Raw genomic sequence first — 15,850 nt, 5'->3', positions numbered from 1 at the left:
CAGCTGAAGTTCAACTTAGTCCTACTCAGCTGCTAGATCTGATGACAAAATGGTTAGGGAAAGAGTCAAGCGAACAGGTGAAACGCATTCGTTCAGTATACGTTAACAACCCCTTGTTCGCTTTGCGTAAAGCATGGGAGAGACTGAATGAATGTTACGCAGCACCCGAGATAATTGAAAAGTCACTTTTCAACCGATTAGACAGTTTTCCAAAAATAACAGCCAAAGACAACGTCATGTTGCGTGAGCTAGGAGACCTGCTGCAAGAGATTCAAGGTGCCAAGGAAGATGGATACCTCCCTGGTCTGCTATTTCTAGATATATCTCGTGGAATTGGACCAGTAGTAGACAAACTCCCATATGGACTTCAAGAAAGGTGGATGTCCCACGGCTCCCAGTACAAAGAGGAAAATCAAGGCTGCTTCCCACATTTTTAATATTTTTGCAAATTCATATGCAAAGAGGCAAAAAAGCGCAATGATCCCAGTTTTAACCAATAGAACAGCCAAATACAGCTCAAATCAGAAAAGGGGAACTTTAAGAGTAGTAAACAGACTGCTGTACACAAAACCGATATTTCACCCCTTAAAGACCTTGACAAGAACTGCCCACTGTATAATAAGCCTCATCGACTCGAAAATTGCAGAACATTTAGGAAAAAACCACATGAGGAGAGAAAAGCCTTCCTTAAAGAGAGAGGAATATGCTTTAAATGCTGCACTTCAGACACTCATCTTGCAAAGGACTGTCAGTCTACAGTAAAGTGCTCTGAATGTAATTGTACCAGTCATGTCACAGCCATGCACTATGGTCCTTCATCACAGACTAACGAGGCTCCTCCACTGGCTCAAGAGAATGGCGGGGAGGAAGAAAAGGTAGTGGACGTCACAACAAGCTGCACAGACGTGTGCGGTCTAGGCCAGCTAGGTCGTTCATGTTCCAAAATATGTCTCGCACGGGTGTACCCCAAAGGTCACAAGAACAAGGCTATCAAAGCTTACGTGATATTAGATGATCAGAGTAACCGTTCCTTAGCCAGAACAGAGTTTTTTGAAATTTTCAACATTAAATACGAGCCGTTGTCTTACAACCTTAAAACATGCTCTGGTATTGTTGAAACGTGGGGCAAAATGGCGGAAGGTTTTCAAATTGAGTCACTGGATGGGTCAGTAGTTGTCCCCTTACCAACGCTCATTGAGTGTCAAGACGTTCCCAACAACAGGAGTGAAATTCCAACTCCGGGTGCAGTGATACACCAGCCACACCTCCAGTCCATAGCAAAGTACATCCCAGAACTTGACCCTAACGCCGAAATACTTCTGCTATTAGGACGTGACATTTTACAGGCACATAAGGTCAGGCAGAGAATTAATGGCCCTCACAATGCGCCATTCGCCCAACGCTTAGATTTAGGCTGGGTCGTCGTCGGAGAGGTGTGCTTAGGTAAACTGCACAAGCCAACAGTTAGTTCTTTCAAAACAGTTGTTCTGGAAAATGGTCGCCCTACTATTTTTGAACCATGCAACAGTCTTGTTCAACTGAAGGAAACACACCACACAAACAGGTCAAGAACGGCACCTGAACAGACGCTAGGACAAACAGTGTTCAACAGGACGGAAAACGACAACAAACCAGCTCTCTCAATTCAGGACACACTCTTCCTAAAAATAATGGACGATGCTATGTACAGAGATGAAGATAACAGCTGGGTCGCCCCACTTCCTTTTAAAAATCCTCGCCGGCAACTGCCAAACAACAAGGAACAGGCCATCGGTAGATTCTCATCCCTAAGACGTAACTTAAGCAGGAAACCTGAAATGCAGGAACAATATGTGACATTCATGGAGAAGATCTTCTCCAATGACCATGCTGAAATACCACCTTCACTAAACGAAGGGGAAGAGTGCTGGTATCTTCCCACATTTGGAGTGTATCACCCACAAAAAAAAGAATCAAATCAGGGTTGTTTTCGATTCAAGTGCCCAGTTTGCCGGTGTCTCGCTCAACAATGTTCTCCTTACAGGCCCCGACTTGAATAATACACTGATTGGGGTATTGCTCCGCTCTCGGAAAGGGAGCATTGCTGTAATGGCCGATATACAGCAAATGTTTCACTGTTTTAGAGTTCAAGAAGACCACCGCAACTTCCTTCGCTTTCTGTGGCACAAGGACAATGACGTGAATAAGGAAGTAATCGATTATCGAATGAAAGTCCATGTATTTGGCAACTCGCCATCTCCAGCCGTAGCTGTTTACGGACTACGCAAGGCCATCTGCGCAGGAGCAAAGGACCATGGTCCCGACACTGTCAATTTCGTGTGGAGGCACTTTTATGTAGATGATGGCTTGATCTCTGTATCCTCCCCAGCAGAGGTGATAGACTTGCTTCGAAGAACTCAAGCTTCACTTGCTGAATCCAACCTGCGCTTGCATAAGTTCGCTTCTAACTCACCTGAAGTCATGCAAGCCTTTAGTCCCGAAGATTGTGCACCATCTGCAAAGGACTTGAATTTAGATGATGACGAAATGCAATCACAGCGAAGTCTTGGCCTCATTTGGGAGACAAAGACAGACACATTCACTTACTCAGTTACTACTACAAGCAAACCGTTCACTCGACGGGGTGTACTATCGACTGTCAAGAGTATTTTTAATCCACTTGGTCTATTAGCACCATTCATGATTCAAGGACGAGCTCTCCTCAGAGAGCTCACTGCAGAATGTTCAGATTGGGACACACCACTCCCAGAGGTCAAACAAAGCAAGTGGGAGACATGGAGAAATTCTCTTCAGGACTTGAAGGAATTGCATGTCTAGAGCTTTCACATGCACCTCACTCAGTACAGCAACCCGCAGAGAACTTTGTCTATTTGCAGATGCTTCAACTAAGGCGATAGGAGCTGTAGCTTATTTAAAAGCAGTACAGACAAATGGCAAAGTACAAGTCGGATTCATAATGGGAAAAGCCAAGCTTGCTCCCCTGTCAGGGCCGACAATACCAAGGCTCGAATTATGTGCTGCAGTCTTGGCAGTAGAAATGGCTGATCTCATCAAGGAAGAGATGGACTTGTGTTTTGATGCAGTGCATTTCTATACAGACAGTAAGGTAGTGCTGGGCTATATATGTAACATGTCAAAAAGGTTCTACACATATGTCCACAACAGAGTACAGCGGATTCATCAATCGTCAAAACCCGAACAATGGCACTATGTGCGCACTGAGGAAAACCCAGCAGAATGCATCCAGGTCCTTGTCAGCAGCTCAACTGGTAAAGTCCACATGGTTCACCGGACCAGTCTTCATCCACCGTCCTCCCACAAGGACAACACAAGTAAGTGGAATGTTTGACTTGATTGAACCAGAAAAAGATTGTGAAATAAAGCCAGAAGTTAAATCGTACGTCACATACCTCCAACCGCTCATCACTAAACGTTTTGAGCACTTTTCAACATTTAAGTCCTTGGTCAGAGCAACTGCAAATCTTATCCACATGGCAAAATCCTTCAACGGCACTAACCTAAACAGTGAATGCAACGGCTGGCACAAATGCCATATACCTCGAACAACCGATGAGATGGCTCAGGCAAAAAACTTCATCCTCAAGAGACACAAAAGGCTCATTTTGAGAAAGAGCTTTCTGCAATGGCTGCCAGGAAGCCAATGCCAAAACAAAGCTCCTTACAAAAACTCAACCCAATCTTACAGAATGGTCTAATTTCTGTTGGAGGTCGACTCAAACACTCAGAAATAGATAACTTGGAATAAAGCTCTGTCATCCTTCCCAAAGGCAGTTACGTTTCTCTCTTGCTCACTCGTCACTACCATGAGCAAGTGAAGCACCAAGGTCGTCACCTGACGGAAGGAGCAATTAGATCTGCTGGACTTTGGATTTTAGGTGGCAAAAGACTAGTCAATTCAGTAATCCACAACTGCGTAACATGCCGCAAATTACGTGGTAAACAAGAACAACAGTACATGGCGGACCTTCCACCAGAACGACTCAAAGCCTGTCCTCCCTTTACCTACGTTGGCCTCGATGTCTTCGGGCCTTGGTCCATAACTACCAGACGCACCAGGGGCGGGCAAGCTGAAAGCAAACGGTGGGCCCTCATGTTTGCCTGTATGAGCTTGAGAGCTGTACACATTGAGGTGATCGAATCTCTAGACGCATCTAGCTGTATAAATGCCCTCCGTCGTTTCTTTGCACTAAGAGGTCCCGCAAAACAGTTGTTTTCTGATCGTGGCACCAATTTCATTGGCGCTTCAAAGGAATTAAGAAAGGATAATTCCATGCAACAGTACCTAACCGACCAGGATTGTAGATGGGAATTCAATCCGCCACACGCCTCCCATATGGGAGGATCTTGGGAGCGCATGATTGGCATCGCCCGAAGAATCTTGGACTCAATGCTCCTCCAAAATAAAGTGCAACTGACGCATGAAGTGCTGTGTACACTCATGGCCGAAATCACAGCCATTATCAATGCTCGGCCACTTCTTCCAGTTTCGTCTGATCCAGAGAACCCCTTCATCCTATCTCCGTCGATGCTCATTACGCAGAAATCTTGCCTGTTACCCCCACCCGGATACTTCATGGACAAAGACCTATATACCAAGCAGTGGAGATGGGTTCAAGCTCTTGCCAATCAGTTCTGGACACGCTGGAGGCGAGAATATTTGCCCACATTGCAACAAAGACAAAAATGGACTGAGTCTCGCAGAAATCTACAGGTCGATGATCTAGTTCTGCTTAAGGATAAGCAGGTCACAAGAAACAGTTGGCCCCTGGCAAGAGTCACCGCCACATTCCCGAGCAAAGACAAACGAGTGAGAAAGATTGAGGTAAAGGCGTGGGACCAAGGCAATCTAAAGACTTTTATCCGACCAGTGACAGAAGTGATTCTTCTTCTGCAAAAGGACTTGAATGTGTAATGTTTTGAGTATAGTGGCCTCGAGAGGCCAGGCGGGGAGTGTGTTGCCTCCATGGCTTTTTTGATGTAAATGAGTTTATTGCTTTAAATTATAATGTTAAAAATATATATTCATGTTCATTATATAAAAAGGATTTTTGTTTGGATGGTAATTAACAATTTGATTTATGTTAGAAGGAAAATAGTATCGTTTAACATATTTCCGGTTTTTGATGTCGTACTTCCGGTTTTCAATGACGTACTTCCGGGACGCCATCTTGCACGAACAGAGACAACACAAGGGCCGAGCCTAAACACTATCCAGCGCCATCCACGTAGAATTGTCAGGCAGGAATGCCGTAAGTTTCATTTTATTATACTTTGTACTTGCTAGCATGGATATTAATGTTTATTTTCATCGAATCATCGTTGTGATGAGATCGATGCACCTTGTTTTCTTTGTGTTGACGTTACAGTGTGGCGATTGGCTTGGTGTTTTTGTGTTTACAGTTTTCACCACATGCTTATGAAGACAATTAAACGCTGCAACTCCACTCCAGGGTCTTCATTTGTGGTTTAGCTTGGTGTCACCAACATCTCTGTTGAAAACACTACATATATATATATATATATATGTATATATATATATATATGGATATATATATATATATATATATATATATATATATATATATATATATATATATATATATATATATATATATACATATACACACACATATATATATATATATATGTATATATAACGTGGGTTCCCCGTTCCCATGGGCTTTAACTCTATATTTGGGAGGATGATGATGATGTGCCGTTGGAGAGTAGGGCGCCCTGACAGTCATCTGGCCAAGCTTAAACTTGAAAAATTGAAGCCTCCTCGGAAAAAGAAGATGCCCACAAGAAGATGTTGGGTCGTGGGTGGTGTATCATGCCATGTACCTTTGCACCTGTTGAATGTTTCACCTCTTACCACAGAAAAAAAAAAAAAAGACGATAAATTGTAGGGGGAATGCATGCACACAAAAATACTCACCTATAAATAGTTCAAAACACATACAAACACACGCACAGACACCGGTCAAATTTTTTGTGAAATGTAGAAATTGGAAATAGTTCTACTGTAAATAATTGGGGCAAAACTGGAGTTGTATATGATTACTTGCTGACATTGCCAAGGCTAACTCTTCTTTATACAAGTTATATTTCCGTAAGAATCTAAATATTGTCTGGCTCTAATTCGGTTTGAACATTTGTTGTAACGTGCAAGTCTGTCATGATAAGGTTGTATTGTGGCTACAATGAATCGGCTGTCAATATTCAAAATGGGGTTGGTGGAGTTTGTTTCCTGGAATGTGGTTGGCGTGGGCCGCTCTGCTGGGTGAGCTGGCCTTGGTGGCTCAGGAGTGCTCTATGAAGCGCTATGTAGCTCTCATAGAGCATAAGCAACATCGGACACTGGCAACAGTGTTGGCTGAGCTGACCAGAATCGAGGCATATTGCTTGGAAGCAATGGGCAGAATGAAAGCCAGTCTACTCTTCTGGAAGCCACAACATGTGAAAGCTGATCCAAGGTCAGAGAAGACGCTACTGGTGAAGGAGAGAACATGCGCTTGCCTTGGCTGCTTGCCTGGTGGGGTGGGCCTGCTGGTTGCATCTGGGGACCGATTCACCAGTTCCAAATGACTGGGACTAGCCGCAATCTACACACGGACATTCAAGATGAATTGAGCATGGAGTGTGCAGACATATGTATGGGATTGATGGATAACGATATGAATCAATGACTATTGTCGTATATGTTTTCAAAGCAGTGATCCCCAAACTGTCCTCTATAAATGTTTTAGTCTCTTCATGATTGAATCGGACATACTCCAAAAGCTGAGGATTGTCACTTACATCAGTTGATTGATTCATCTGCTGCTAGCGAAACACACTAGGCTCTCTGGATGGTGCTGTGCAATTCTGCTTTTGTTTTTGTTGTAGATGACAAGGGATTTTGAATGATCTTATGTTGCGCTCCTTTATCTTCAAATAGCGTATCTGCCATTGCTTCCAGTCTTTGAGCATTCCGGAGTGAGTAAAAGGATTTATGTGTTGTGTCCAAAATCCACTGCATGCGTAGTGAGCTACAGGGGGCTCATAGCACAGATGCCGGTAAAATTAAAGCATACGCCACCATTCACTTTTCTGCATCTATTTTTCTGACTTCTCCACACACTTCATTCATGCACTTTTCTCCCACTTATTAACATTTTCTCATATACTGTATCTCTTATTTAAATACAGTAGGCACTCTCAGTGTTCAAACGTTATATAATAGTAACTAGGGATGTCACGATACCAGAAATGTAGTAGTCGATGCCGATACCACTGAAATTCCACGATTCTCGATGCCATTTCGATATCACGGTAAAAACAGAAAATAAGCAATAAATTCTATGTACTTCAACATACACTCCTTTATTAGAAGTGAACAACAAACAATGACACTGCGTGCTTAAACAGAACAATTAGCATGTAGCTTTAAAGCATTAAAATAGTAATACTGTGCATTAATGTATTAAACAATAGAGTGAACAATAAAATAAAAATACTGTGCATGTACTAGCACAAATAATGTATAAAGCTTACAACAATCTACTCTGCCATAGTATTCAGAAGACATTTGAAATTAGAGAGAGTCCTTATATGACATAAGGGGTACAAGTGTCTACCAAAAAAAAATCAAAAAAAAAAATCAAAATAAGAACAAATATTAAGCAAAGGTGTGTTTCTGTAAGAGGTGTTAATTTGTGGAATCATTTTGGTAATGACTTGAAAAGATGCAAGTCAATTGTTGACTTTAAAAAAATGTTTAAAAGTAAAGTTCAAGAGCATTATTGTAATGAAAGTGTTATGAAAATTGTATATGTGAGTATGAGGATGTATTATTGTGTATGCCTAAGAAATTCTTGTGCATACGCTACTGACAAATATACGTATGTTAAAGTGTAATTGTCTACACGAGCAGGATTACACATTCTTTTATTGTAATGTATTAATTTACTGTATTTAAAAATGACATTACTGAAGGACAGACAAGGCTGAACATAACGCTAACGTTACTTCGCCAAGCAGCTCATTGAGTGTGGGGTCATCATACTAACGTTATTAGTTTAGATATGGACAACAATGATAACACGGGAATTCAAATGCACTTGCCTTGAATTCTTTGTACAAGTCTGGATGTCCATGTTTCGCTAAGTTGGATGTGTTCCCCTTTCGTCTGGAAACGGTTTCGGCATCTCAATCCCTGCGCATCAACCTCAAATCCAAAGTACTTCTATATGAGACTTTGGTGTTTTTTCTTCTCAACTAATTGAGGGGCCGCTGCAGTTGAAGACGACGCAGATGTGCGGGCTACTGTCATGTTGCACGCATGTTGCACTACTTAGTAGCAGCGGGAGGGTAGTCACGTGACGTCATTAGACGTAACGTGGGTTGCCAGATAAGCGCTCATATCCACCCAGTTTACATGATGTAAGCTTGTGTGAGTGAGTGCGTGTGGTATTAAAAAAATAATAATAGTAAAATAAATAAACACCTCCAAAACAACACAAAAGACGCGGCCTCGATACCAACGGTACTTCGGGTATCGTAGAAAAGGCAGTATCGTCACATTTTCAGAATCTTGGCATCGACCTGGCACCGAAGTATCGGTTCTTGTGACAACCCTAATAGTAACAATAATAATAACATATAATTAAACTAATAGCCAAAACATTTATTTGAGAGAAAAAAATATAACGGTGATCCATCCATTTTTTCCCGGCCGGTATGTTTCCTAAAAAATAAATAAATAAATAAATAAATAAATAAATAATAACATGCACTCAACATTAACCCACATGCAACATTAACAACAACAATAAATAAAACAGCTGTTAGAAATGACACTATGATGAAGATATGAGGCTGAAATCTATTTCGTCTACGGGAGTTCGCGGATTGCAGCTCGTGGCCTTCGCCAGCCCGCTGGGTCTATTCGTCTGGCGGACACACGGCGCGCTGAGCATTTAACAGCACATCTGATTCGGGATAGACAGTCTTAATTTTAATTATGAAGATACAGTGGTACCTTCCATCCATCCATTTTCTTGACCGCTTATTCCTCAAAAGGGTCGCGGGGGGAGCTGAGGCCTATCTCAGCTGGCTCTGGGCAGTAGGCGGGGGACACCCTGGACTGGTTGCCAGCCAACTACAGGGCACACAGAGACGAACAACCATACAGTGGTACCTCTACTTACGAAATTAATTGGTTCTGGAAGAAAGTTCTTAAGTAGAAAATTTTGTAATTAGAGACGCATTTTCCATGTAAATGCTCTTATATGTTCCAAGCCTCCTAAAATTCAGACATATTGCCATGTTTTATAAAGCATAAAAATGTATCAAAAAAATGTAACAAATACATGTTCCAATTAGATTATTGCACAATAAATGAGAGTTGTGCGTAATGTAACAAAGAATAGCGTAAAGAATAGAAATGATCATTTACCTTTTAACTGCTGTCCTCATCATTTTTTGCCCTCTTTGGTTCATGTTCTCTCTCAGGAGGGTTTTTTGCCTTATGTTTTGTAAAGAACTGATCCAAGGATTTTTATTTTTTTATTTTTTTCTAAACAATCCTTCGAAAATGTGCAAGGCAAACATTATCTTAATGAGCGATCGCCCGACTGGTGAACACTTTTTCTGGATGATTCTTTTCAACAAATTTAAAACTTCATGGAAACTTCAGGTACGGCGAGGCATCTTTTTCCAAAAAAGGCCCGTCTCGTCGCAATTAAAAACTTACTGTGCCTTCATCAATCACCAATTGTTTGAATTTTTGCACAAATTCGTCGGCCGTTAGTTAATACATTTACCGGAACACCTCATGGCCCGAGGGATGAATGACGAGGATGCTGTATCGACACCGATCTATTATCTATCTATTATCTACGCTCATTGATACATACAAGGTTCCTCTTAGCCAATGGCATGCCAGAAAGATGCATAGACACTAGGGGTGTAACAAAACCGATTCAAACCGGGAATCCGATTTTGAGTTCAATGATGCGAGTGCGCCGGCACACGGACTACTGTATCGGTCTAAAAATAGCTTGTGCCGGTTGATGGCCCGATCAAGACGTCATAAATCGGTTTTATGTTGCTGATATATGAAATCAGGCTGTCTTATAAAACAACCAAAACAGTCCAGTTGCTCTCAATTCAGTGCCTTAAAAATTAAATGTCCTCCTGAATGAATGAGAATATTATTCACAAGCGAGCTGTTCAAACTGCATTTCCTCGACTCCAAGTCACGCGAGACTTCTCCCGGGAAGCGGTGTTTGTGCGTGGGTGGAAAAAAAAAAATCATGCGAGACTTGTCGCCGTAGTGGACAACTACAGTAGGGTAGCACTTTTGCTTTCGGTTTTGGGAGGAAAGTGTTGAAGACGCGGACACAACGTGCTCCGGCAAATTTCATGTCCAAAGTATGGAAGAGATGTTAATTTTATACGAACAATGGAATGCTGGTAAAAGTGTCGCCATGTTCAAAGACTGTCAACTGCGAGTACGACAGATGTACAGAAACTGTGGTGTTTAACCCCACAGAGAGAGACAGGACTTCTTCCAATTAAAAGGCCCACAACTCGACCAGAGAAAAGTAATAAACTTAAACACTTACTGCGTTGTGGCGAATGAGGGCTTTCAGGAGTGAGGACATGATGAAAACATTAGCGTCCCCAAAAGCTGCTCATCCGTTGACTTCCTTATCATATGGATTTTCGTGCGCCTATACATCAGAAGCGCACTAATAATGCAGTGTCATATGTAGATCTGTGCTTACGAGAGAAGTGTGCACCATTCAAGTCCCTCGCTGGAAACATGCTAATCGATGCTAGCCGACCCGAACGCGTTTGTACATTACAACAATAACTCTCGAGTTAAGAGAATTAAATGAAAATACTACCATGCTGTACTGTTTCAAAGCTTAAAAAAGAAAGACCATGGCCAGAGGTGGATCCGCATGCTGATACTGTACGGACGTAAAAAAAAACCCAACATGGGCCGATCATGCTGAAGTGAGTAGTATTTTCTTTTACAGCGAACACAGCACTGTGTGGTGTGCGTTTGTCTTAATAACTATAAAATAAGTGTGGGAGAAGCTCTAAAATGCATATTTGCTGCTTGGGGAGAAAGTTGCAGGTTATGCTCAGCAACACGGCGCGTCTGCTCAAAGGAGCAATCGTCTGAGAGCTTGAAGAAATGTTTTATTCCAGCTGCTATCCATTTTTATAATAATTAGTAGTGATGTAAACTGTCGGGTTCTTACATATTGAGTACTTTCGAGATGTCTTTTTGTTGTTGTCTATTTATTTTCCTGGTGCTACTGATGGACAACTAAATTTCCCCTTAGGGGGATTAATACATAAATTAACAAATAAAGTATCTATCTATCTATCTATCTATCTATCTATCTATCTATCTATCTATCTATCTATCTATCTATCTATCTATCTATCTATCTATCTACTCAGTAAGAATGTGTATATAAATTTTCTCTCATAAGGTTTTTTTTCTGAGTGCTACTCAAAAATTGGCCTGTATAATCATTAAGTTAATTAGTTTACATGTAGCAAGGTGGCACTTTGAAAAATAGATTAATTAGTAGTTACAACTTACGAGTGGAGTATTTAGGCAGATGTATAAAACAGCAATTTAAAAGACTGATAGTTACTAATTTGGTCTGCAACATGTTAGAACATTACAGATCGCTGTATTTACAAAATAAAAGCAGATTTTCGCAATAATTCGCAGTAATTAATCGGTGCACCGCTACACCGAATCAAACCGAATCGAATAGTAATCCTACTGAATCGAACATCGAATCGTAATCCTACTGAATCGAACTGAACCGAATTGTTTCATTTTAAAATCGAACCGTCCTTGTATCGGATCGCACCCCATGTATCGAGATGCGTATCGAACCGTCTTGATTGGAGAAATTTACACCGTTAATAGACACTGATCTATTATCTATCTATTATCTATGCTCATAGATACATACGGTAGAAGTTACGCTTAGACAATGGGATGCCAGAAAGATGCATAGACACCGATCTATTATCTATTATATACGCTCATTGATACATAAGGTAGAGGTTCCTCTTAGACAATGGGATGCCAGAAAAATGCTAGGTAATAGCCATAGCTGAAAGTATGTTGCGTTCGGTACTGTGTTTTTACCTTTCGTATCTTGAAATTTATTTCGTAACAAGAGGCAATATTTTCCTGTTGAGGCGTTTCGTAACTTGAAAATTTCGTATGAAGAGGCGTTCGGAAGTAGAGGTACCACTGTACAAAGCAGGACACGTAAACCCATTTTGATCGAGACCGTATCACAGCGGGGCAGCGGGCAAAACTCCACTCAAGCACTGGTGGCTGGTGCGGCAGGTGCCGGACATACGGCGCGGTGGATGAATGCCCACCGCAACTGTCTCGGTGGAAGTCTTAATTTTAATTATGAAGATACAGGCAGGACACGTAAACCCCAAAACACGAGCGCTCCTGGCCAGCACGGGGTGACGCAAGGCGCGGTGAGCATTCAACCACTGCGACTGCAGGCTTGGGCTGACAGTTTTAATTTTAATTATATAGATAGGAGACAGGACATGTAAACCTATTTTGAACTCTATCAAAGGACCCTGGCTCAAGCATAGCTGCCCTCGCACGCGCCTATTCAAAAATTGTCTATCGGTAAAACTGAGTATATATTTCCCACCCAGTACATATTCTTGGAGATCTGGATAAAAGGATCTCGGGGTCCGGAACTAGACCGCGGGCCGCCATTTGGTGACCCCTGCTATGGAGGGAGGAACTTTTTACGCACATGCTGTTCACTTACTTTTGTGGGCCTGTGGCTGGGAAAACATTTGTGTTTTCGACCAAGTGCGGTGTCAATCAATGCCAGGTGCCTATGGTGTTTTGCAACTTCAGAGTGGCTAATCTGTACATGCTAACGATCAAGCTACGATTAAGAATGGACACAAGATCACACAAATAATAGTTTTGACAATTATTTATTTGTATAACAGTTTCAACTGAAGGTGATGCAACCATCAAAGAACACCTGCACTAACAGTGAAGATGACAAAGAGAACAAGCTCTTGCATCAGCCAGGGCCAAACGCTAAATATGGAGTGCCCGGTAAGTCATGAACGAAGCGGTTCGCACGAAATGTACCCACGAGCAGCAGAAACTAGACCAGAAACGGCGAAAAAGGATTTTGGATCAAAAGACGTGGAGCTATTAAGCTAACGATCATTCATTGGGTAGTGGAGACAAGCGGATGAATCAACTGATTACATCAGGCAGTTGAAACACAAAGACACAGTCTGAGAGGACAAACATGAAAGAAGGCACGGGGGTGGAGCCTCTGGTCTACCGGGAAGTGCTGTGAGGGGACTGCTCCCACTACGGAGTCCGATGTATCAACCTCAACAACAAAAGAGAGTTCGGGATTAGGATGATTCAACACCGACAGAGATGTGAATAAATCTGAGTTTGACAAAGATGGACTCATCTTCGGGGCTCCGTTTAAACTGCACCTTAATTAATGTGAGCCTCGTCAGAGGTCCTTCTCTCTGGCTGTAATATTGTATGAAGCACCGATAAAAATTTGTGAAGCCTAAAAACCACAGTAACTGCTCCCTCGTGGTTGGGGTTGGCCAGTCAATCACTGATTGGATCTGCAGGGTCTGCTCTTAAGTGACCCTTCTCTACAATGAACCCCAGGAATTGCACTGACTCAGAATGGAAGTTACATTTTTCAGCCTTCACATAAAATTGGTTCTCCAATAAGCTTTGATGGTACGGTGTTCATTGAGCTCTTTGGAAAAGATTAAGATATCGTTGAGGCAGACGAAACAAAACTGATTGAGCATGTCTCTCAACACATTGTTTATTAGCCATTGAAAACAGCTGGGGCATTACAGAGTCGAAGGGCAGAGTCGAAGTGACCAAACGGAGTCTTAAAGGCTGTCTTCCACTCACCCCTCACTTTGATCTTCGCCAAATGGTATGCACTCTGGAGATCAAATTTTGTGAACACCATTGAAGTTTGTAAGGGAGCGAATGTTGACTCCAATAGCGGTATTCAAAGATAAATATCTTTGACCGTAATGTCGTTAAGGCCCCGGTAATTTACACACAGACGTAAGGTTTTGTCCTTCTTATCAATGAAGAAGAAGAACCCAGCATCCACCAGCCAAGATAAAGGGCGGATCAAACAGGCACTGAGTGACTTACTTTCTGTATGTGTGTAATGCTTCCTGCTCGGGTTGGGACACCTGGTACAGTTTGGAATTTGGTAATGGGGCATTCGGGACAAGGTTTATAGCGCAGTCATAGGGACAATGTAGAGGCAAGGATTGGGCTCGGTCTTTGCTGAATACTTTTTTTCAAGTCATGATACTTGGAGAGAACGTTATCCAACTCAATGACCTCAAGATTAGGTTTGTCAAATGCTTGACTGACGTCCTCAGCAGACTTTAGGCAGTGGGAATGACAGAAAACACTCTATGTCACCTCTATGACAGGGAGGTCCCAGTTAATGTCAGGATTATGCATCTTTAACCATGGAAGACTGAAAAGGACAGGGGCAGATTGTGATGTCTCTGATCTCGCTTACCTGGCCAACTCTCTGTTATAAAGAGTTAAAATCTCCCTTTGGCTCCAACCTTAGTAACACGGAGTTTACGGAGGTGACGGGGACTTTCCAAGCTGGCGTCGAAAAGGATTCGTTTAGGTTCTCACCGCCCCAGTTTTAGAGCGTCAGCCCCATCTTACATTAGATTAACACCCTTAAAGAGTAACCTTTATTGATTTAAGGATAGAAATCTAATCACACTCTTTTTATAGCGGCTCCTCTTCTAATGATCGGTTGAACTTGTTTAGACCTAAATAATTTTAGCTGACCTTGTTAGGTCCGCAAGGGCTTGTTTTATTTTACTTATTTTAAGCCGAAGTAACACTATAGGATTTAAGGAATACAGCTACCACTTATTTAGAATTGTTATCTATTTCGGTAAGAGATAGTTAAGGAATTTCAAAGTATGACTCTCATAGTAATTAAGGTTTTAAAGTAGGAAAGTGAAATTAGGATTTAAGAAGTCAATGATTAATGTGACAATACACATAAAAATTCTAAACCAATCTTTCTTGATTTATTCCATGATTAATATTCAAATCAATAGCAAAGCAAAATCATTCAATAGAGATTATATATTGATTATGAATATATCACAACAATACACAAAGTAATCTTAAAACAGGTTAAACTTCATATACTCACAATGCATGAGGTGCTCCTGTGTTCCATGGTGACAAATGGCAAAGTTCAACAAAGTAAAAGAAAGGGCAAAAGCTTTGAAAAGGTATTATTCTTTTGATAAGTGGTTAAAACAGGTTAGCTAATCTGTAATAAACCACCGAGGTCAAATAGCCTATAGACCAAAAAAAGGTCTAAAGGGAAAAATTGAGGAATCTGGCTATCTAATCCCTTTGCTTGTAATTTAATAACCAATAGATAAGAATAGGAAAACTAATCCTCTAACAACAGATCAAAGTAACCTGACAACTACAAATTACTCCTATTTCTTACTTGTTAAAAGGCATTCCTCAATTTAGCAAAGGCAGCCAGGGCAAAAATTCTAGAAATCTCAACTAACAGAACTCTGTTACCGATCTCTTCTTTTTGTAATGAGACTTCTTCAATTCTACCTTTTTATAACCTCGGGGGCTGATCTTAGTTTCTCTGGGTCTATGTCAGGGCATAACCTTTGTGTGTATGTCTCAACTGGTTTGTACCGGTGTAACGATTATCGGCCGGTTGTAACTTTTTGC

The 15,850-nt window shown here is 41.5% G+C and overlaps 1 protein-coding gene and 1 long non-coding RNA gene across 8 annotated transcripts in view; both read left to right on the top strand.

Annotated features, from left to right (window-relative positions):
- The window catches only part of nlgn1 (neuroligin 1), a 553,113-nt gene that overhangs the window by 165,512 nt on the left and 371,751 nt on the right, over positions 1-15,850 (top strand). Inside the window, exon 1 of one of the 7 annotated variants that reach the window (XM_077533450.1) lies at positions 2,752-3,332. The exons of the other annotated variants lie outside the window; for them this stretch is intronic. Coding sequence (XP_077389576.1) covers positions 2,810-3,332 — 523 coding nt within the window. The 5' untranslated portion in view covers positions 2,752-2,809. Of the gene's footprint in view, positions 1-2,751; positions 3,333-15,850 lie in introns of those variants that run through there. 7 annotated transcript variants of the gene reach the window in all.
- Positions 4,989-5,465, top strand: LOC144026632 (uncharacterized). Its single transcript, XR_013285248.1, has 2 exons — positions 4,989-5,270; positions 5,422-5,465. It is a non-coding gene; the product is annotated as an uncharacterized LOC144026632 (long non-coding RNA).

The sequence above is a fragment of the Festucalex cinctus genome, chromosome 10 (assembly GCF_051991245.1).
Source record: "Festucalex cinctus isolate MCC-2025b chromosome 10, RoL_Fcin_1.0, whole genome shotgun sequence".
Classification (NCBI taxonomy): Eukaryota; Metazoa; Chordata; class Actinopteri; order Syngnathiformes; family Syngnathidae; genus Festucalex; species Festucalex cinctus.
This window is presented reverse-complemented; position numbering and strand designations above follow the sequence as displayed.